Genomic DNA, 21,380 nt, shown 5'->3' with positions numbered 1-21,380 from the left:
ATTTTTTTGTTAGAAAAAGTTGGAGAAGGTTGGTGGGGGGCCTATTACTATCTCCTAGGTTTAAAATACGGGACTGCAAACCTAACCCTAAGCATGCGTGGGACACTCCCATTCTGATGAAGGAGACCAGCCATAGCCAGGAGGGGCTGCCCTTGTCCCATGCAGATTATGTAAAACGAGGCATATTCTCCCCCACAAATATGTAAGAATGGAACCAACCAAAAGGTGAGTAATTGAAAAGATAATTCCGGTTGCTTGGTGACAAAAGGCAACGCTCGCTGACACTCCCTCTACAGTACTTGGAGCTACAGTTTCAAAAATTAGAATTATTGGAAATAATTTCGATACATGAAAAGCTGTGAGAAAGTCGTTTGAGGTGGTATGATCATATATAGCGAAGATCTTTCGATACTCCAGTATGAAAAAATGTTTTATTTTAAATTGAATGAGTTAAAAGAGCTAAGAGTAGACCTAAAATGACTCTAAGAGAAGTGATGGGGAAAGATGTGCATAGCTCATAACTTGTATCAAATATGACTTTGAATAGAACTGATTGGAGGATAAGGATCCATGTAGCTAACCTCATTTAATCGGGGAAAGCAGAGTTGAGTTATATTGTAGAAAAGTGAATCCCTAGGTCTCCAACTCAATGTGAAGTTTTAACTTAAATGGATTTCACCAAGGGGCCAAAAAAAAAAATGAAAATTCAGGATTTGGGAGAATAGACAATAGTGATTGAGGACTATTGGGGCGTATAAACATAATGGGATGCATCTTGATACATGAGTGAGTATATGACTGAATTTGAGTTTGAAATTTGACAAGTCATTTATCCATACCATCCATCGTCTGTCAAATGGTCTAAACTACCACATCATCTTGCCACATGGCAATTTTTCTCCAATAAAGATCAGCAACAAATGTAATAATAAAAAGAGAAACATATGATTACAAGATTTACGTCTAGAGGTACCCAGACAAGATACAAGTACAAAAAATCCCAATATAAATCTATAAGGAAAAAGAACTCTGTTTGGGAATGTGGCCTAGACCAATACTGCCATGTCTCTCTCTCTCTCTCTCTCTCTCTCTCTCTCTTCTTCATATGAAAAAGTCATCTTTGCCCCTTGTTTGGGAGAGGAGAGAGATAGACATAAGGAGCATTGAGATAAGCCACGCTCTCAGACAGAGAACCACTTCCCAAATCTAGAATAGGTTTCTCACCTAGCTACGACATCGCCATCAGCAAGATAAGTTAGCATAGGCGAGTACAAAATTATTCAAAACGAAATGGGGAATCCCACATAAGCTCATGTGCCACAAAATCAGGATGGTGGTCCATTATAAAAGAAGAAGATTTCGTTGTCTCTCATAAAGTAAAATATGTGGGAAAAGGAACGCTAACCAATTGCATGGTTCTTGCACTTAAACACAAATCAATGCTTTTGTGCACGAAAAGACTGTTCAGCCCCTAGTGAATCGAAAATCACATCCAAGCCGATGCCTTTGTATGCATTTTCATGGAAAATTATCTCCTCGAGTTCTTTGCCCGGCCCAGTTCCCTAGTGCCTCTAATAAGGGGAGTTGGACCCCACCCGAGCAGAGTGTTCGGGCAAGGGTAGGGTGGTCATTGCACACCCCCTTGTCAGAGACACTGGGGAACTGAGCCGGACAAGGAACTGAAAGGGATAAATTAAAGATCCCATTTTCATTTTCTAATGCACTGGTGGAGGAGCTACACGATCGGTTATGGATTGGTGATTACTCAATAGATGTAGTTGAATGAGTGAGTTGTTTGTCGTGGTTGTCATAAGTAATGGCTATATATGGCATATCTTAATGAATAATAAATTCCAGTAGAATAAGACATCAAATTAAAGGTGCATATGGACATATCGTACAAGCTCATAATAATTATTTGAGAGACTTTAGGTTGATGTTCCAAATCAAGTTGGCCAATAATCTTATCGATCACTACTGGGTCTGTGATTGATTGATTATAACCAAAAACAAAAACCAAAACCAAAACCAAAGAAAGAAAGAAAGAAATGTGAAGTTTTCTGGGCCTCTGGAGTCTGGAGAGGAAAACATAAAATAAAAGAACACGTACAGCTAGGAATCAATACTTTTCCTGCTTACCAACAAGCAGGAAATCTTCCATCCAAACACTACCAAACAACCCAAATTAAAACAGGAAACAGAAAAAACTATATATGAATCAAAGTGATAGCTTAGGCATACAGAGAGTATCAATCCCAATCTCCACTGTTGAATTCCAAGTCACTCCAATCGTGTATTTCTTCCAACAGGTACTACCCCAGTTGGAAAATTGATAGAAAGTAGATGTGATGTGATTACTCTTTGTCTGCGTTTGTTTGTCCACTTGGGTTGGATTTTCAGAGATGGAAAAGAAAATAAAAATTGGGTCGATGTTCTCTCCACCACAGCGCATTACGCCAGACATATGCCGTGGGTGTGGTCGGTCATTTTGCCCGCTCCACGTGTCTTGATATAGCCTGTGCACCTATGGTGCCGAGAACATTTTCTCAAAAAATATATATATATATATATCATTTCATTTGGGAGGCTCACACATTTCTACGTGCACAGTCAAGACTCAAAGAATTAAAGAGAAAGAGTGGTCCTGTGGATGTCTTGTACGTATTCCATTGCTTGTATGAGTCCAATGATTTTGAAGGGCTCTTAAGAGACCAAATGGGTTGAAGGTCTTCCAAGGAAAATTATCTCCTCCAGTTTCTTGTCCAGCCCAATTCTCCAATCCCTTTAATAAGGGGAGGTGGACCCCACCCAGGAAGGGGTAGTGTGGTCATTGTGCCCCTCCCTTGTCAGGGGGACTGGGGAACTAGACCAGGTAGGGAACTGGAGGGGATAAAGATCCAATCTTCCACGGTGTTTTAATCTTTGTTATTGAAGCCGTGATGAACTGGTAGGTCAATGCAGGGGTTCGTGAGCAACAATCCCATGGAAATTTCTTCAGGGCTATGGGTGTTATGGTAAATGACTAGTATAGGGTTTCACTATATACTTGTAGCGAGGGTTTTTTTTCCCTATTCTCCTTTGATAGTGAAGTAGATCTCATCTCATTGTGGACTTAGGCAATCTTGCCGAACCACGTAAATCCATATGTACATTGTGATTGTTGTTTGCTATTTTCATTCTTTTTTGCATCATTTTAGATTCTCTCTTTCTGCATATATACAGATGGAGGTTCTCATGTAGATGTAGATGTAGCTGTAGGTTTCCCCTATCAAAGAATTTTACTTAGGCCCTCTTTGTCTAGAGGGGACTTAGGTGGGGTGGGAGAATTGAGGTGAGAAAATGTTGATGTGGTATTTCAAAATCCCACCCCAATCTTATTTTGTTAATTTTGGGGTGATGAGCTTATAAAAGTTCAGGAGACATCATTAATTGTTTTGTCTGTTGATGTGGTACTTCAAAATCCCATCCTTTCGTTTACTATTCATGGCCCCTAGTGAAAGTGAAGGGAATAAATAATCTTTGATTCTCTTTTGAAAACATGTAAATAGGATGGGATATTAGTATATCTAACATATAATTTAAAAGGAAAATTACAAGATTAACTAACATTGGGTTTTGGTTTACAAAATTAACCACCCAATGTTTATGTTAACGGAACTAGTCAGTTCCAGTTTGGGACTTTGGGTATTACAAAAATAACCAAAACAGTACCCCACCCTTATCCGGTTGCCGTGGGTGATTCCATTGATCGACGACGATGAAGACTCAATTGTAATCTTCGATCTTCATAACCGCATTCTCATCCAGCCTTCTTTGCTTCTCTTGCCTCTCTTTTCCGGTCGACTCGGTATCGTTTGTCTATTCTTACAATATTTCTTTCTCCATTAAAATGTAGATGGAACCCTTCATGCCTGTCATGAGAGACCAAACCAGAGCAAATCTCAAAAAACTTGGGAGCTTCAAAGTTGGTTACCCAAACACCACTAGCGATAAGACAGATGAAGGAAAAAAGAAAATAGATGACCCAGATGCATAAAAATGAAAATGAAGAACCTAGATGCAGAAGATTCAGGAAATAACCAGAATCCTCGGATATAAAAGCAAATTGTTATTTGAGTTCTGTACATGAGAACCAAAAACCAAGTATATGAACAGTGGTAAAGGGGGTAGAGGAGAAGGAAAGAGAACCCAAATGTGAGAAACAGAGAAACCAGAAACGTAAGTAAATAGAAAACTGAATATTAGCAGGATCTGGAATCAAAATCGGCTACTTATGCAGACAAAAAAACCCAAAAGCCAACCTAAGTTTTCAGCAAAGATGGAAATGGAGAGAGAAACTATTTGAGAGTTCTCGATGTCCCTCCCCCAATTCGATTGTCCGAGAAACAAATCAATCTGCATTGCGCTTTTGGGCACGAAATGCTTCAAATGCCGCCACTGCCCAACGAAATCCTCACCTTTTAAGAAAGAGAAACATGGGGATTTATTGTTGCACGCCCACTGCTGCCCTGCCTCTCGTTGTCCATCCTCACAAATAGGTTGTGCTTGAGATTGCTTCACCTGAATCTGATCCACCAAAATCTCCACATGCACCGACACCTGAACCAGAGCCAGCCATTGCCGGAGGGAGTGGCAGAAGCTCTACTGGGATGGAGAGAGAGAGGGAACAGGGACAAAATTGGGGACAAAGGATTTCATGGAGACCGAAGATTGGAATGAGTCTTCATCGCCGCCGATCCTTGGAATCGCCTACGGCAACCGGGTAAGGGTGGGGTACTGTTTTGGTTATTTTTGTAATACCCAAACTCGAACTGGCTAGTTCCGTTAACTTAAACATTGGGTGGTTAATTTTGTACATCAAAACCCAATGTTAACTAATTTTGTAATTTTCCCTAATTTAAATGTGATAATTTGTCCTGTAGAAAAAAAAAAGCTAACCAGACCTTCTTGTCCAGACTCTAGAGAGAGGTCATTTACGTGATGGAGTTTCTTCTCCAACTTGTCGAAAGTGGTCAATAGATCCGTTGGTACAGACCCATATTATGTATGGTACATAACATTGATGTACTATCCATTAAAATGGTAACTCCTTCCAAGAAGCCAATCTTCCTTAAAAATTACAAAACCTTCAGTCATGGAGCTTGAACAAAGCTGCAGCAAACCTGCAACAATGGATGATGGAGTAATAATTCATTCAACACATTTAGCTTCCTTAGCATTCATCCACAAGTAGTTGCACCGATTAGTTGGAGAGAGAGAGAGAGAGAGAGAGGCCTTTTATCTCCAAATAAACAAGAGGTAACATGAGATCAATTTTGAAACCATAACCTATCATTTATTAAAGGGTTTCAATCGAATCGGAACGTTTAACATTCTTAAATGTAAATAAAAGGTACCAAAATCAAGGAGAAACCTTGAAACCGTTTACTAAATGGTTTGATTATAGTTTCAAAATCGAGACCATTTACTTAAACGATTTAAAACCAAAACCAGACCGATTAACACCCTTAGGTTTCACACACCACGTACATTTGCCACGAATTTTTTTCCTCTCCTGTCTGCTGCCCGGACAGGACTGTGTTGTCCCCTCACATGGGGGTGCAAAATAACGACTTAACCTCGTGTGTTCGGGCAGGGGTTTAGGTCGTCATTTCGCACCCCCCATGTAAGGGGACAGCACGGTCCTGTCCGGGCAACAAACAGAAGAGGATAATGATTCCATTTGCCACAGTACTCAGTGTAAGAAATGATTATGAACAAAAACAAGAAGAATAATAAAGAGCATCGATCAATAACATTAATCCACAAAGTTAAACGTGAAACTAATTAATCCTAAATGCCATGTATTTTCATATTTCAATTGCAATATGGATCACAGAGCTAGTGTAAGTCAAAGGATGTTTTTTTTTTTTTTTTTGGATAGGAAGTAGGGCTATTCATTCATGCACGCTCAGCGTCAAAAGAAAGAAAACAAGGAATGTAACGCAAGAGATTGATTTGGATTCATGACATGTCAAATTTCATACACATTAGACCATTAGCCCTCCCACATCTTAAACTCACATCGATTATAAGTGAGCAAATCTCTTTCCTCATATACCTGTAGACTCCTGTTATCAAATCGATCTTTTAAGATTGGAGATTTACATGGTATCAGAGTTATCTCTAACTTGATATCCCACATTTGCCTCCAAATTTTATTTTTTTTCCAACTCAGAAATTTGTTTTTCGTTTAAATTGTTAGTGATGGAGAGTTATTAGAATTATAGTGAATTCTTTGTAAAGAAAGAGAGGCATGAGGAAGAGAGCTTGTAACCCTTTTCTCCCATTAATGAAATTGCTCTCATCTCTTCGTGGACATGGGTACTTTGCACGACATATATCCTTGTGTTGACCGGCTATTATACCTTTTTGATATTCTATGGTCTGTACTACCGCGTTGAGCTTTCTAAGGGACAAGACTGTCCTTTTGAATAATGAGTATTACCATTCAAGAACATCTGTACAAGGGCCAGCCGGCCAAGCCCAAATAATGAAGCAGTCATACATTGTGTGTATCATATTTAAGCCCATAAATTGGTCTTCAACCTGTAGAAAATCAAATTCCGTGGTCCCATTTTTTGTGGATAATCATATAAAATCCTATAATAATCATGTGGACAACTACAAAATAAAAGACATAAAAACCCAATAAATCTCAAGTTCACTGTTCACATCACTTATCTAAGATTATCAAAAAGTGACCTATTGATATGAATCAGATATATATCGGTAAGGACGACCGATACGGTATATAAGTGCGCTTTATAGCAGTGATCCAACCACAATGACATTTCCTCCTCCATTGCCTTTTGTCAAATAGAGATTTTTTTTTTAGGGAAGCAGTTTTCTGTACGGAGTGTGACCTACGTCAGCACTCCCATGTGTCTATCTCTCTCCTCCATAAAATAAGGGGGTAGAAGTGTCTTTTCACATGGAGAGGAGAGAGATAGACTCATGAGAGTGCTGACGTAGGCCACACTCTCGGACAGAGAACTTTTTCCCTTTTTTTTATTACAAAAGGGGTAGAATAAAAACTTGGGGTCCTCTAGATGAGTGACCTTCCTTGGCTCCTTCCTCTTGACCCTTTTCCATTCCAATTACCAACTTTAGTATATGTCTTGTAGCATTGAAGCCCAATTATAAGTTAACCTTAAATTGACCCATTAGATTTTGGGGCCTAAGCCCTAAATCTATGCCATATGCATAAATTTCAAACCTATTTATATTCACTCAAAGCCTTATTGGTGACGTGCACGATAGCATAGTCTATTTCGGATCTAGAAATCTTCAGTCACGAATTTCCACGTTACTAAATAAAGTGCTATTACTCAAAAAGAAAATTTTCCTGAGTTCTCTAAAGCTTAGTAGCTAACACATGAGAAACTTAATATTTGAACATAACAACAACAGATCCTATGATAAGACAATTTGAGAGAGAGGTTCTCTACATCAGATATAAGATTTTCAGAATTGCTGACAACTTACACCCATCAAGTACTCAATCAGATTTCTTTGATGGAGGAGTCTAGTGTGAAGATGTGCTTTTGGGATCCACTGGTCGCTTATCCTCTGCAATCTTGAAATGGATCTCATCTCTTTCCCCGAAATACTTCTCGAAATCCTTTGGAAGGAACTTTGGGATCAAGAACACGACCAGGTTGATGGAGAAAACCATATGACATCCTGAAACACACAACAATAATAACGCTTCCTTTCCACCTTAACAACCATTTTTAAGGATGAGTTGTATCCAAGTCTCTAAAAAAATTGGTATCAAGTGATTATAAAAAAAATCAAATCCCTCGGTTGATTTCAGTTTCCAGTAAAGAAATGTTAGGTTGTTGATCGATACGCCAAAAGCTCCGAAGTTAATGAAACACGTTAAATCAAGTCGTTTTTAACTTATCCCATACTAGGCTGGCCCAATCTAGCGCTGATACACTAGAATGGACCCATTAGGCACATTACAGATTGTTGGATGGATTAGTTTACCACCTTGAGTTGAGCATTTGCAAGTAGAGGTTTGTTGAACCAAACGTCGTTGATCCAATCAAGGATGATGAAGATCTTGCGAACCGTATAGAGAAGTGGGACCAGAGCTCTGACAAGGGGAGAAAACAGGGACAACCCACTGATGATGTTCTCAGTGAGGATCTGGAAGGACAACAAGAAGAGGTGAGGCACAGTCGACCTCTACTACCCCTGCCCGGCAGAACCGTGCTGCCCAGACACGGTGTTGTGCGCAATGACCGCCTTACTCCCACTCGGGCAAGGTGTTTGGGCAGGGGTAAGGCGGACATTGCGCGTAACACCATGTCTGGGTAGCACGGTCCTGCCTAGCAGCTCGGCAGTAGAGGATCCAAATTGTAGCCGACCACACCGCATGCTCGTCCCCTCGGGCTAACCCACCAAGAACGTAAGCCAATGGCAGGAACAGCCCTATGGTAGTCCCCACCACCACGTAGAACCTAAAGAAACCCCCCTCCCGAAGGATCTCCTGCGTTATCATTGTCGTCGTTGTCTTCCCCTGGCAGTGGTGCACTGGGAAGGCCAGACGCGAAAGGGCCAAGATGTAAAGCGAGATGAATGCAGGGTAGACGAGGTCGAGGAGAGGGACGAGACCGCTAACCGAGAAGACCATGATGAAGGCTACCAGTTGCAGCTCTATCACGCGTAGCGACCCCATCGCTCCTCGCATCATTGGTTGTTGTCTTTTAATTGGGTCAGCAGTAGAGGTTGTGGTCTGACCGGGCTCCATCCGGGGAGCTACTGCAAGTTATACCCTTGACATCTCTTCACCTCTTTGACTATTAGCGATCTAATAATCTGATAATACCTGCAACTGATTATTGATGGGCTAGTTTTCTTCTTATTTCTTGTTTACTGGAGAGATTACTACAACTTCTTTTGTTGAATCTGATAAAATCCAAGTTGTAGTAATCACTAGAGAGATTACTATAGCTTCTAAATCCACTAGGGTAAGGCGCTCGGGCAGGGGTAAGGCGGTCTTTGCGCTTTGTCCTGTGTCTGCATAGCCCAAGCAGGACGGGCAGCTGCGCCGTAGACGATCCAAATTCCTCATATATACTTAGCCCAGTGAGGGGTGTCAAGATCCAACCCGAAAGACCAGAATCGACCAAGAAAAAACGGATTGAATCAATTGGAGTAGGAAACCAAAACCCTAATCGATAGGAAACCGATAAAAAACTGGATCTTGATCCTCTGCTGTCGAGCTATCCGGCCGGACCATGCTGCCGAGACGCAGCAAGATGGGAAATGACCACCTTACCCCCACTCGGCAGGGGTAAGACGGTCGTTAATTTCCCACCTTGTTGTGTCTCGGCAGCACAATCCTGCCGAAAACATGGAAAGTAGGAAAACTCATACGGTGCAGGAAAACTCTCATTTATGTTTTTCTTTGTTCATTTAGCTTAAACGGAATAAAATCTTTGCTCTAGCCTTTGAAATGAACGTACCTTAGGTAAGACTAATAAAAAAAACTGTCCTAGACCATATTTATTTTTTGATGAAATCCTAGACCATATTTATTGTATGTAATCTACAATTATGTGCAATTTTATAATGGGAGAGAGAATATTACTCGGTCTCGTGGCCCATGTTCTAGCGTAGGGACCAATGGGATCACACACCCAAGCAACCAATATGGGGGCGGGGTGATTATTTCGCCACCCATGTGTCTGGGTGTAGGGGACAGTGACCAAACAACCTTCTTTTTTTCTATAAAATTTACCACGTAGAAGATCACATGGGCCTAAATTTTGTGGACATATAAAACCATAGAATCCTGCCTATATCTTAACTTTTAGTCCAATTGGAGTTTACCAAGTGACAAATAAATATTTGAAAGATAGAGTGATTTCCATTAGGGATGTAAATGGATATTCGTAAATCCGTATTCGATCCGCGTTCGTATCCGTTTAGGAGAATCTGAATCCGTCTGAAAATAATCGGATACGAATATAATAATCCCCCCTATCCGATCGATTATTATCCGATTCGTTTAGCAGTTCGATGGTAATAAAATATCTGAAATATAACTCTGTGTTTGTCTATCCTTTTAAGTTACCTTATTGGATTTTGTTATCTTATTTTTATAAATTTATAAGTTAAGATAATGTGATTCTTTTTCTAGATTTGCTATTGGTTTATATATATTGTTTTATGCAATGTGATACATGGAATTACATATCGATTAAAAAATCAAAAGTTAAAAACGTAAGAGAATAAAAGACTAAGAAGAGTAAAAGAAAGGGTAATTACAGAACTATCAAGTCTCAACCCTAATCCTCATCATAAAAATGGTAAATATATCAACGGATAGTCGAAAAATCGTATTCCATCCGTATTCATATCCATTTAGGAGAATCTGTATTCAAAAAATCACTATCCGAAAATTATCCGAATCCGTCCAAAAACCGATAGGATATTATCCGAATCCATCCGAATATAATCGGATATGAATATGATAATGCCACTATCCGACCGAATTTGATCCGTTTACATCCCTAATTTCCATCTCATAACCACTCTATTGCCATCCCTTGCCCCACTTAAATGCTTCTACGTACTCTACCTCTCCACACTTCTAGAAAAAGTCTTAGTAAAATAGTGGTAGCAATTTGTTAGTATGGGCCTACCTTAAGTTACTGAGGCCCAACATCAGGACCAAGCGTAGCCCATCCTGGAGTTGGGGCTGATTCTCATGCCCAAGCCCACTCCAAGTATGGACCGAGATGGGCTCTAAGTCTGCCAAGCTTTCCATAGTGTGTATGTGTTCTAAACAAATTTTTTTTTTTTTTTTGGTTGAAAACGCTAAACTAATGTCACTGTTAGACATAGGGACTGAGTAGGGAAAAAGATGCCTACGACATCAAAGTGGGGATTCTTCAGCCGTGGAACTCATACCAACAAACTCTCTCAGAAAAATTGTAAATCTCCTACTGAACGAATCCATCTCTCACCCTCTCATTGGTGTGGTTTCCCATTCTCGCAACATACGAAACCTCTACACAAAACATCCAGAGGATTCCCCTTGGGCCGGAGACTGGAGATAGACCCATGAAGGACATTTAAATGGTATTGGTATCAGTATCGTTGGAGTTCAATATTGATATAGATGAGATGAATTGGACAAAGTGGTTCCATATTGAAATTATGTTCGATACCAGCCTGATTCCAGCCAATCCATATCAATATCCATGATTTCGATTCTAGTCGATATCAACAATACCAATATCTAAATCCACGATGGCATCGTATCGATATCGACCAGGGCCGATATGAACACCAATACCGATACCTATAACCTTGAATGTACTTTTAATTTCAGTCCTACAATGATGTCTGGTTAAGTTGGAATTAATACTTACTGGATTAGGTTGTCATGAAGTGAATTGAGGCCCACATTGTTTACCGAGAAAGGAAAAAAAGAGAGAGTTAAGGCCCAAAAAAGATAAAAACAAATCTATCACTCTTCATTAATGTCCCTTTCTTAAATCAAGCATTTTCTTAAATGCAAGATCACAAACAATGCACAAAATTGACTTGTGGATTAAAAAGAATCCAATTAAGAAGGATTAATCTTCACGTAACCATGCATGTTGACAATAAATTACAATCATCCTTACGTGGAATTGACAAAAGCCTTTTGCATTTAATATAAAACACCATTAATTAATGATCATAATATTTTGATTACCCAATATACACTACCCTATTTTACGAGCCAAATTAAGGTTTTGCCAGAAAGACATTGACATAATATGGAAAATCTGAACTATATAACTGATTTATCCAACAATCAAAATGATAAAAATTCATGGCCGGTGGACAAAATCCATATATGTGGGCCATACAAAGATCTTGCTAAAGTATGGGACATATTTCAAGATATTACATACTTGCTTTAAAATCTCCTCAAATTTCAAGAGCTAAAGATTAAATAAAGGGACAGGGCTGAGCAAGTCACACAAGGGAGTGCACCAAGGAAGTGAGGCAAAAAAGCGATTTCGCACATGGGAGGGTAACAAAATCATTTCGTGTATAGAGAGAGAGAGAGAGAGAGAGAGAGAGAGAGAGAGAGAGAGGTACTTAATATACACTCCCATGATTGCTTAGAGAACCTTTTCTCTTTAGAGCCTAGTATATGTAAATTAAGTATTTAACGCCAAAAGCTCCAGAATTGATGGAACATTTTAAATCAAACTGCCTTTTAACCTATCCCATAATAGTCTGATCCAATCTAGCGCCCATACGCTAGAATGGATCCCATTAAGCACATAACAGTATACACTCCCTTGGTGATTTAAAGAACCTTCTCTTTAGAAAAAAAATAAAATAAAATTCCCCACACAAGTGATGTGATGTGGGAAAACAGGGATGTTGTCTCACATTTTAAATGTGGCTCTATGTTCATGAAACTGTTTCACATGGTGTGTGTGTGTGTGTGTGTGAGAGAGAGAGAGAAAGGGTGTAGCGTACTCTCCCTTGTCAATTCGGAGAACTTTTTCCCTTCAATAAAATAGGGAAAAAAAGATCCTCATGCAGACGATATGAAAAACCAGATATATTTTCTTTTGTCCCATCACATTTTGATTATGTAGATTCCGCATTGATACTAGCTCTCTCCTCTCTGACCATGTGGGCCACTATTGACGAAACTGTTTCCCATACCATGATTAATGTGTTGTGAGAGATTCCCTTCACACGAGTGGTGTGGAAAACCCTTTCACGTAGTATAGATTGCCAAATGAAAAATAAAATAGTACATGATAGTAGCACCTGCTGCCGGGCTCTGACCAACCCCAACCCCAACCCCAACCCCAACCCCAACCCCAACCCAATCCAATCGTAACTAGAGTTAGGGAAAACCCTACATTAACCCATACACTCAAATTACCTATGCCTTTAAATCTCAACTTGATTGGATACTTGAGAACTCAAACTGCTGTGAATTATTTGTATCAGTTTGGTGGGCATCGGTTATAGTGGGGTTTGGTGATCCCACCATCCAAACAAACGCTCAATGATTTCATTGAATTTTTTCCTTTATTTTCTTTTTGGGCAATCATTTAAAACTTTTGAGTTCTCTTGGCACTTGAAAATGGACTCTCTCTTTCGAGGTATTGATTGTTGTGAACAAGCAAAAGAATAAATGGTTAGGCAAAATGATTTGCATCGATCACCATTATAGTGATCTGCACCAAATACATTCCCAAAGGGAGATAAAAGTCATGAAGAGGAGTCACCAATGAGGTGCGATAAAACGATATAATATATTAGAGAACAGCAAGTGAAATAAACATATATCAAGAATTGATAATACAGTAGAACAACGATTTGCAACGAAAAAACGAAAGAAAATCACACACACAAAACACAAAGATTTACGTGGTTCACTTAATATGAGCTACGTCCACGGCCGAGCGATAGCAATAGCTTCCACTGTTCTAATGAAGAATATGCAAAACCCTCACACCTCCTCCTTATGAGATAGTCTCCTATATATAGCATCTCATGCAATACAATATAGAGAAACCCTAATCCCTAAAAGTATAAAACTACCCCCTAGTATAAACAACTCCCAAAAATTTTGCTGGGAGGCTCTCGATCCACTCAGCGGCGAGCGGGACTGCCGATATTGATGAAGAATCACCAGTAGTTCCTGGATTAAACTGAGATCAGGCTTCACTAATAAAAACCTGGTCTAATTTGAAAAGGGATGAGGAAGAGAATAGTAAATTTACGTCCTTAGCCCCTTCAAATAATTGATATATCAACTTATAAAAGGAAAAAAATGTATGTTTACAAACTTTGTTTGTAATATGATACACGGGGAATATCTTATTGTAACCAAGGTTAGTGAAAAAAATAATGGTAACCTTACTTTTTTGACAACAAGATACACCCTTAAAAATTGTTTCAGACCAAATTTTCTTTCATAATGTTGTCATTCTGAAATATTCGGGTTGATTATGGTTTTGAATGATTATATAAAGAAGTTTATGCAAATCAGTCGTCTAATTCATAGCTAGCTATATTCTAGGAAGATATAATCCAAGAAAATATATTTTCCTATTTAAGCAAGGATTTAAACAAAATTATCAAATACCAGTAATTTAGGATATAATTTGTTACTCTCACATTTAAAGCTATGATCAAATAATTTTAATCTTATTCCCAAACGGAAGCCATGAGAGGGAAGGCGAACAAAAAAAAGGAAACACCAACCAATTAACCAATCAACCAAACTAACAAGACCTAAATGCCTAAAGCCTATTAATCAAATCTTCATTGAAAACTAGGCTAGAAAATAAGCAAATGCACCCCTTTTGCTTCAATTCATGCTTAAGACTCAATTTAAATGGGTCCAGCTTTGTTTCCAAAAGCCTTAAATGGGCCCCTCAGATGACTCGGCACTATGCGTTCGTCAACCCCAATCCCCACCCCTCCCCCCTAATTAGCGCATTATGGTGTTAGAGGGAGTCACGTCACCGGTCACCCACAATTGTGTCTCTTGCCTGAATCAGTGTCAACTCTTAACCCTTATCTCTTTCTTTCTAATGGGGGGATTGGAATAGACAGGAGGAGATTTAGTTCACGGTATTGATACGGATCTTTTATCATCTCCAGGTCCTCTAACAAGGGGGATTGGAATGACCACTGTGCCCAAACATTCTGTTCGGATAGGGTTCACCATCCCTTATTAGAGGAACTGAAAAACAGAGCCGGACAGAAAATTGGAGGAGATAATTTTCCGTATTGAAACTGATATTGGACTATTGATCACCGACAAATGATAAGAGTCACCAAGTTATGGTTATCCGAATAAGGGACCTCAAGAATGGAAACCAAACAAAAGATGAAGTCACAGTTCTTGTTGACTTAAAAAGAGGAAAGAGTAGCCTAGCCAAGCCATTGGAGTTATGGGTAACTATTCTAAACACACTTTGATAATGAGTGATGTGTATGCTTTGCTTGCCTATAAAACGAGAATAAGAAAATGACTTTTTCTCATCTTGGTTGGATTACTTGGATGGACCCCATTTCAAATTAAAGAGTAAACATTTGAATTTAAGCTGAACACTGAAACATTATGCATGGAGTTGATGGATGCTTGCTTGCTATTGGAAACCACCAGGTCCCAGAGGAAACTTCGGGAGAGAGGAGTGATAGGACTGCTAATATAATTATGGGAACGTCCGTGTGGGGAAGAATTTGCACGCCACACCAGTATGGTGGTGTAGTGAATGATGTCATCTACATGTTGGGTCAAAACACGAGAGAGGGTGTCTATGTAAACCTCACGGCTCTTTATGTGAGAAGGTGTATGATAGAATCTGCATCAGAGGTCCTCTCAACTCCATATGAACACCTCGGTCAAGGGAGAATCCCCTAACCATGGCTGAAAGAAAATCGTCCCCAGCAAATTATATACCACAAGGCTGAAACGGGCATGTTAAAACCCCATCCCAACCCTAGGGATCTTAAAGTCTACACAAGTCCAGTCCGGCTTTGCCAGGGCCTAAAAAACACTCAACCCAAGCCCAACCCTGCAAGGGTTTACCCTAGCCCAGCTCGGTTGTGATTGACCTTGATTGGGTAGGGCCGGACTGGATTGGCCCTGAATTTGATCCTAAATTGCATGTCATAGCAAATTATAATTGTAATTGTTAATAGATATAATGATATATAAATTATAATTATAATTGTAATTATAGATATAATGATATATAAATTATCGGAAAGAGAACTTTACTTGGGTGCGTGCGGTGGGCGGCCCTTGCGCCAGACACAAGGCCACGCAACATGATCGTGGCACCCCTAGGAATTTTCGCCTTTCCATGGGGTTGCGACGGTCATTTCATGTGGCCTTATGTCTGGGTGTAGGAGCCGCGTGTCGCACGCACCTAGATAGCATTCGTTCTCCCATTAAATTATAATTGTAATTGTAATTATCTATATTATATACATTAATTAATACAGGGCCGAGCTGGGCTGGGCTTAGCCCAAGGACTCAACCCAGGCCCCCGCTTGGTCCTACTAGGGCCAAGGAAAAAGGCAAACTCAAGCCCGCCCTATGAGCTGAAAAACCAGCCCAGGCTAGGGTCAGGGCTCAGGGTGGACTCGGGTTCTTCGGGCCAAAGTGACACCCTTAAAAATATATAGATATGGTAGAGATAGGAGAAAGTTTCAATTCAACATTGATGGAGAGATTCCCTATGTCAATTGATGGTTATATTAGGTTTTCCCTATCTTTTGAAGTGTTGGTGGACGGTTGGATTCTCAAGTGTGGTGCATTGAGCATTGCTCCGCACTTGAGAGGATAAAAATCCTATCATAATCTCTCCCCCTAATGTTCAAAGGTCTGAAACTTCCTTTCAAACTGGAGAAATATATTTCTTTTATCGATATTCTCAGAAGTGTTTTTTTTTTCCTTCTTAAACAACCGCTTGCTTAGTTAATCGGTGTCTTGCTAATAGAGTGTAGACTCCCAGAAGATCATGAGTTTAACTCTTTTATCTTCACCTTGTGTTATTAAGTGTTCGATTCTCTTGTCTTTCACCTTGTGTCATGATTAGGGACGAGCAAAGTTCAAAATCCAGGGATCGATCATGGGTGTTTTGGATTTGGATTGGTATAAATCGGTTCGGATCGGTCCAAAATCACTTTTTTATGAATCAGCTCATGTATCGGCCAGGATCGGTAGGTGTTATGATATCAGATTGGATCGGTATCGGTCAGTAATGGTCAAAATAATATTAAAAACTTTTAAAATAATTGGAAAAAAAAAATTTCCAAAAAAAAAATCCAAATAACTGTAAGTTTTTTTGTTTTTGGGGTAATAAAATAACTGTAAATTACAGCCGTACGCTTTGATGGGTTCAGAGTGAAGTAAATAATTATTTTTTCTATATTAATACACAAATAAACCAGAAGTTTAGCCATTGCCCAAGTTGGAGATTGGATCAAAAGTGAAGAATTGTCAAGGTGGAGATACAACTTGGATCAAAAGTGATGTCATTGTTAATTAAGTATAAATTTTATTAAATAGGATCAAAAGCATACAGCTTGCTCAAAAGTAGTGAATTGTGAACACTCAAGCATCAGTCTCAAATGCTTTTATCAATTTAGATAAAACGTACAACTTGCTTAGAAGCAGTGAACTAGGGAAGGAGAAAATTTTTGTTTTACGTGGAGGTCATTACTAGGAAAAAATCACCAAAACATATGTGAAAAATCTTGGAAAAAAAAAACTGATTTGGGACTTGGGAGGAAATGTTTGGTAAATAAGCCTCTTGAACACTAAACGCAGCCAACAAAATGCTAAAATCTTACCTTAGATGGATTCTTCAGTTAAAAATGGGAAGAAAGCCTAATTTTATTGCAGATATGAGGCTCTTGGGAGCTGAAATCGCGCCTGAAAACCTTCATTGATGAAGAAGAAAAGAAATATGGGTACCCTTTTGCACGTTTACAAGTGTATCGGATCGTATCATTCGATTGAAGTGGGTTAATTGATCCAGACACCACTCTACCAAAACATAGAGAGGTTCGCAGGTTTTGTGATATCTTGGGATCGGAGATGGTCAATACCAATCCGATCCGGCCGATATCGGCTGATCCGATTTGAGATTACGAATCATTTTTTTGGTATGACCTGAGATTACCAACCATGGGGACGACAATAGAAAGAGTATCAGTTACAAGGCATGAACGTCGTTTTCCTTTTTAATTTTTTTAATAATATAGAAAAAAGAAGGAATAACTGAAGGGTTAACTCCGTTGCAAAAAGAGTCTGCGGTGGGCTGACTGTTTGTTAGGATTTTGTACATCTGTAACAAAATATCAGAAGAGTCCAAAGGCCCAAAACGTCCATCCAGCCCATCACTCGAGGCTTCCACTGTTGTTAAGTCGGAAACTCCGCCCTCTTTTGCATGTGCAACTTCCGCTAAAGCTACGGCATCGCAAGCATGACTAACAAGAAAGATCCACATCTGATGGTCTACATCTTATAGAGGAGGAAAACCAGAACTCACTGGAGACTAGATATTGAAGAATTGTATCGTATGAGACGAGAGAGCGCCTCAGCCTCAGGCAGTGAGTATGGTAAGTAAGACGAGCCAGGTATGAGAGAGATTGAGGCGCTTCGCTCGTCTTTATAGCTCATGCTTATCCTTCACATTCTACTCTTCTGATTCTCTGCAACCATCGTTTCTGCAATTCCAAGGGAGGAGAAGTGAGAAAGAGGAGGGGAAAGAAAAGCGCGAAAGGATAATAATAAAGAAGAAAATGGGGGAGGTAATAGATAGATCCTATAGAGATTTTCTCTTGTGACTGAAATTCTGATTATGGTATGTAGTTTGTTCCTTTCTTCTTCGTTGCTGATATAATTCTTGTTTTTTCCAGGAAGAGAAGAAACCGGAGGAGAAGAAAGTAGAAGACTCTAAGAATACAGATGGAGAAGCAAAGAAACCAGAAGAAGAGAATAAAAAGGAGGAACCCCAGGCTGAGAAGCCCAAAGAGGAGGAGAACAAAGAGACGAAAACAGAGGAACCCAAGAATGTCAAAGAGGCAGATTCTAAGGAATCCAAGGAACCACCTCCACCTGAAGAGATTGTGCTCAGAGTCTACATGCATTGTGAGGGATGTGCGAGGAAGGTTAGGAGAAGCTTGAGAGGATTCGAAGGTTTGAGTATCGAAACCCATTTTCCTTGATTTTATTGCAATTCCTAACTTTTTCGGGGGAACTCGATCCAATGTATGTTCTGTTTCTTGTGTTCTTCAGGAGTGGAAGATGTTCAGACTGATTGCAAGTTTCATAAGGTGATTGTGAAGGGTAAAAAGGCTGATCCGTTGAAGGTTTTGGACAGAGTTCAACGGAAGAGTCACAGACAGGTTGAGCTTCTCTCCCCGATACCGAAACCTCCGGCAGAAGATGCCAAGAAAGATGAAGAGAAAAAAGAGAACGTTACGTCAGAAGAGAAGAAAGAAGAGGTCTGTTCATGAATGAATATACACAGGATGAGCTTCAGATCTGTCTGTCTCGATGTTGAAAATCTCATTTTTATTTTTCCCTCGTCTGTTTTTGGCTTCTCCTTCGTTTCAATAGCATTCTAGATTTCTTTTGGTTTCTCTGCTTGCAGCCTCAGGTGATCATTGTGGTGTTAAAGGTCCACATGCACTGCGAAGCTTGCGCGCAGGAAATCAGAAAACGTATACAGAAAATGAAAGGTAAATGCTCCGATCAGTTCTTGCTTCTGTTCATTTTGGTTTTCTCCGAGTTCCGGTGAGACGAGATTTATCGATTTTACCCTTTTCGGGAAAAAATTTCTACTTTTTCTAATTCTGACCTTAAAACTGAAGGATATACCTTTTATGGTGATAAGAGAATAAGAAATAAGGTCTAACTCCTCCGGAATTGCAACGGATCTCAATTCCAGTCAATAACTACTAAAAGAACTAATTTGTGTGGTCGTCTCACAGTCTCACGTTTGGAAAAAAAATTTATTTGTGGAAAATTAATTAAAAATCCACCGGTTCGGATCGTTGTAATGAAATCTCCATTGCCCATTGTTTGGAGGCAAATCCTTGAAAGATCTTTCAACTTTTATAGCCAAATTAGTAATTGGGATTACAAGAATTCCAGATTTAATGGTGAAAATATCGAATCTCTGGGATTTTATTTTGTAGGCGTCGAAACTGCGGATCCAGATTTGAAGAGCTCACAGGTAACAGTGAAGGGCGTATTCGACCCACAAAAGCTCGTTGAGTACGTGTACAAGAGAACAGGGAAGCGCGCTGTGGTCGTGAAGCAAGAGCCAGAGAAGAAAGAGGAGAAGGACGAAAAGAAGAGCGAGGCTGAGGAGAAAGAGAAGGGTGGAGAAGGCGGAGGTGAGAAGAAGGAAGAGAAAGAAGAAAAGAAAGAAGAAGAAAAAGGAGAAGGGAAGGTGGCGGAGGAAGTAGCAGGGGAAGAAGAGACGAAAGTAGAATTGAAGAAGAATGAGTTCATGTACTACTACTATGCTCCTCCCAAATACGCCATGGAATATGTTTATCCTCCTCAGATCTTCAGTGACGAAAACCCCAATGCTTGTTCAATTATGTAACAAATTTTAGTAGTAGATAATGCCCATTTCCCCTTTTCTTGTTCATCATCTTCGTCTCCTCTTCTCCCTTTCTTTTTCTAAAAAATGTAGAAAATTTTGGTGAGGTTAATTGGTACTTTCTTTTCTTACATCTTTATAAATCCATAGTAAATAAAAGGTTAATTTCGTGGAAGTTCTCTTTGGTCTTATTAAATTCCAAAATCTCCCAATTTTTTTTATATTTGCAGAAGAATTTTTTGAAAGATTTGTTTTTCGGAGAATTGCCGGCTAGAACGATCAGAGCTGCGGCCTAGTATGCTTAGGTTGAAAACAAACAAACAAAAAATAAGCAAATTATGTGGAGCCTCGACAACGTTGAAACTTGAAACTTGAAAGTGAAACGGGATCTTTACTCCTTACCTCTGTACCACGCGAGGCCACCATTATCCGTTAAGGCATCCCTCGAGGAGAAAAGTCCTCGATATTCAAAAATCCGTTTTTATAAATATGAAAGACACGAAGAATGAAGGAATCAGGAATCAGGAATCAGGAATGAATATACAAATAAAACTAAACTACTTTGCAGGCAGAGGGATGATGCATCATTCATGCAATACATGTTAACTAATTAACTATTGTTAATTTGTAGTTTAATTATTAATTGCTTCTTTTTTTAGTCTCTCGTTCCATTCAAAGTTCCAGAGAATCTCATTCATTTTTGTTATGATTCCAACTATCAGTCACATGGGAATCCCTCCCATGCCTTTATGTGAATTGATATGGTCTTCAATTCTTTCACCTTATTATAAGTTTGTTTTTAGAAGTTCTCTTGAGATTCACTTCAGTGGTACCAGGCAATTGATCTTTAGTCTCAATCCTCGCATCGAGGGAGCAACTTGATGTTTGCAGAGCATAGAATGAAGTATCGATATCGGATCAATTGGATCATATTAGTATCAACCTTACTGATACCTGATTGATCCTGGATCTGAAAGGTAAGTAGGGGTAAAATAGTGTTATTGGTGAAGCCAATCTCAGTCCAGAAAGTGTTGTATTGTTCCTTCGGCCTTCGAAATGTGCGTAAATGGCCTAAAAGTGTATACGTACATAAGCTCCAATGCCGCTTATACCTGTAGAGCTCGTCGAGATCTTCGATTTGATTTATATTTCACCCTATTTTGGTTCAAATCTTGAATTAACTGATTGGGTGGGTCTTTAGGGACAGTTTTA

The 21,380-nt window shown here is 39.5% G+C and overlaps 1 protein-coding gene across 1 annotated transcript; it reads left to right on the top strand.

Moving 5' to 3' along the window:
• The first annotated feature begins 18,347 nt into the window (after nucleotides 1-18,347).
• On the top strand, nucleotides 18,348-20,183 carry LOC122671713 (heavy metal-associated isoprenylated plant protein 7). The gene is made up of 5 exons (XM_043869096.1): nucleotides 18,348-18,363; nucleotides 18,472-18,751; nucleotides 18,851-19,059; nucleotides 19,209-19,296; nucleotides 19,756-20,183. The coding sequence occupies exons 1-5, from the start codon at nucleotides 18,355-18,357 to the stop codon at nucleotides 20,169-20,171; spliced, it is 1,002 nt and encodes a 333-aa protein (XP_043725031.1). The 5' UTR covers nucleotides 18,348-18,354; the 3' UTR covers nucleotides 20,172-20,183.
• Nucleotides 20,184-21,380: the final 1,197 nt, after the last annotated feature.

This window comes from Telopea speciosissima, chromosome 8 (genome assembly GCF_018873765.1).
Source record: "Telopea speciosissima isolate NSW1024214 ecotype Mountain lineage chromosome 8, Tspe_v1, whole genome shotgun sequence".
Taxonomy (NCBI): Eukaryota; Viridiplantae; Streptophyta; class Magnoliopsida; order Proteales; family Proteaceae; genus Telopea; species Telopea speciosissima.
This window is presented reverse-complemented; position numbering and strand designations above follow the sequence as displayed.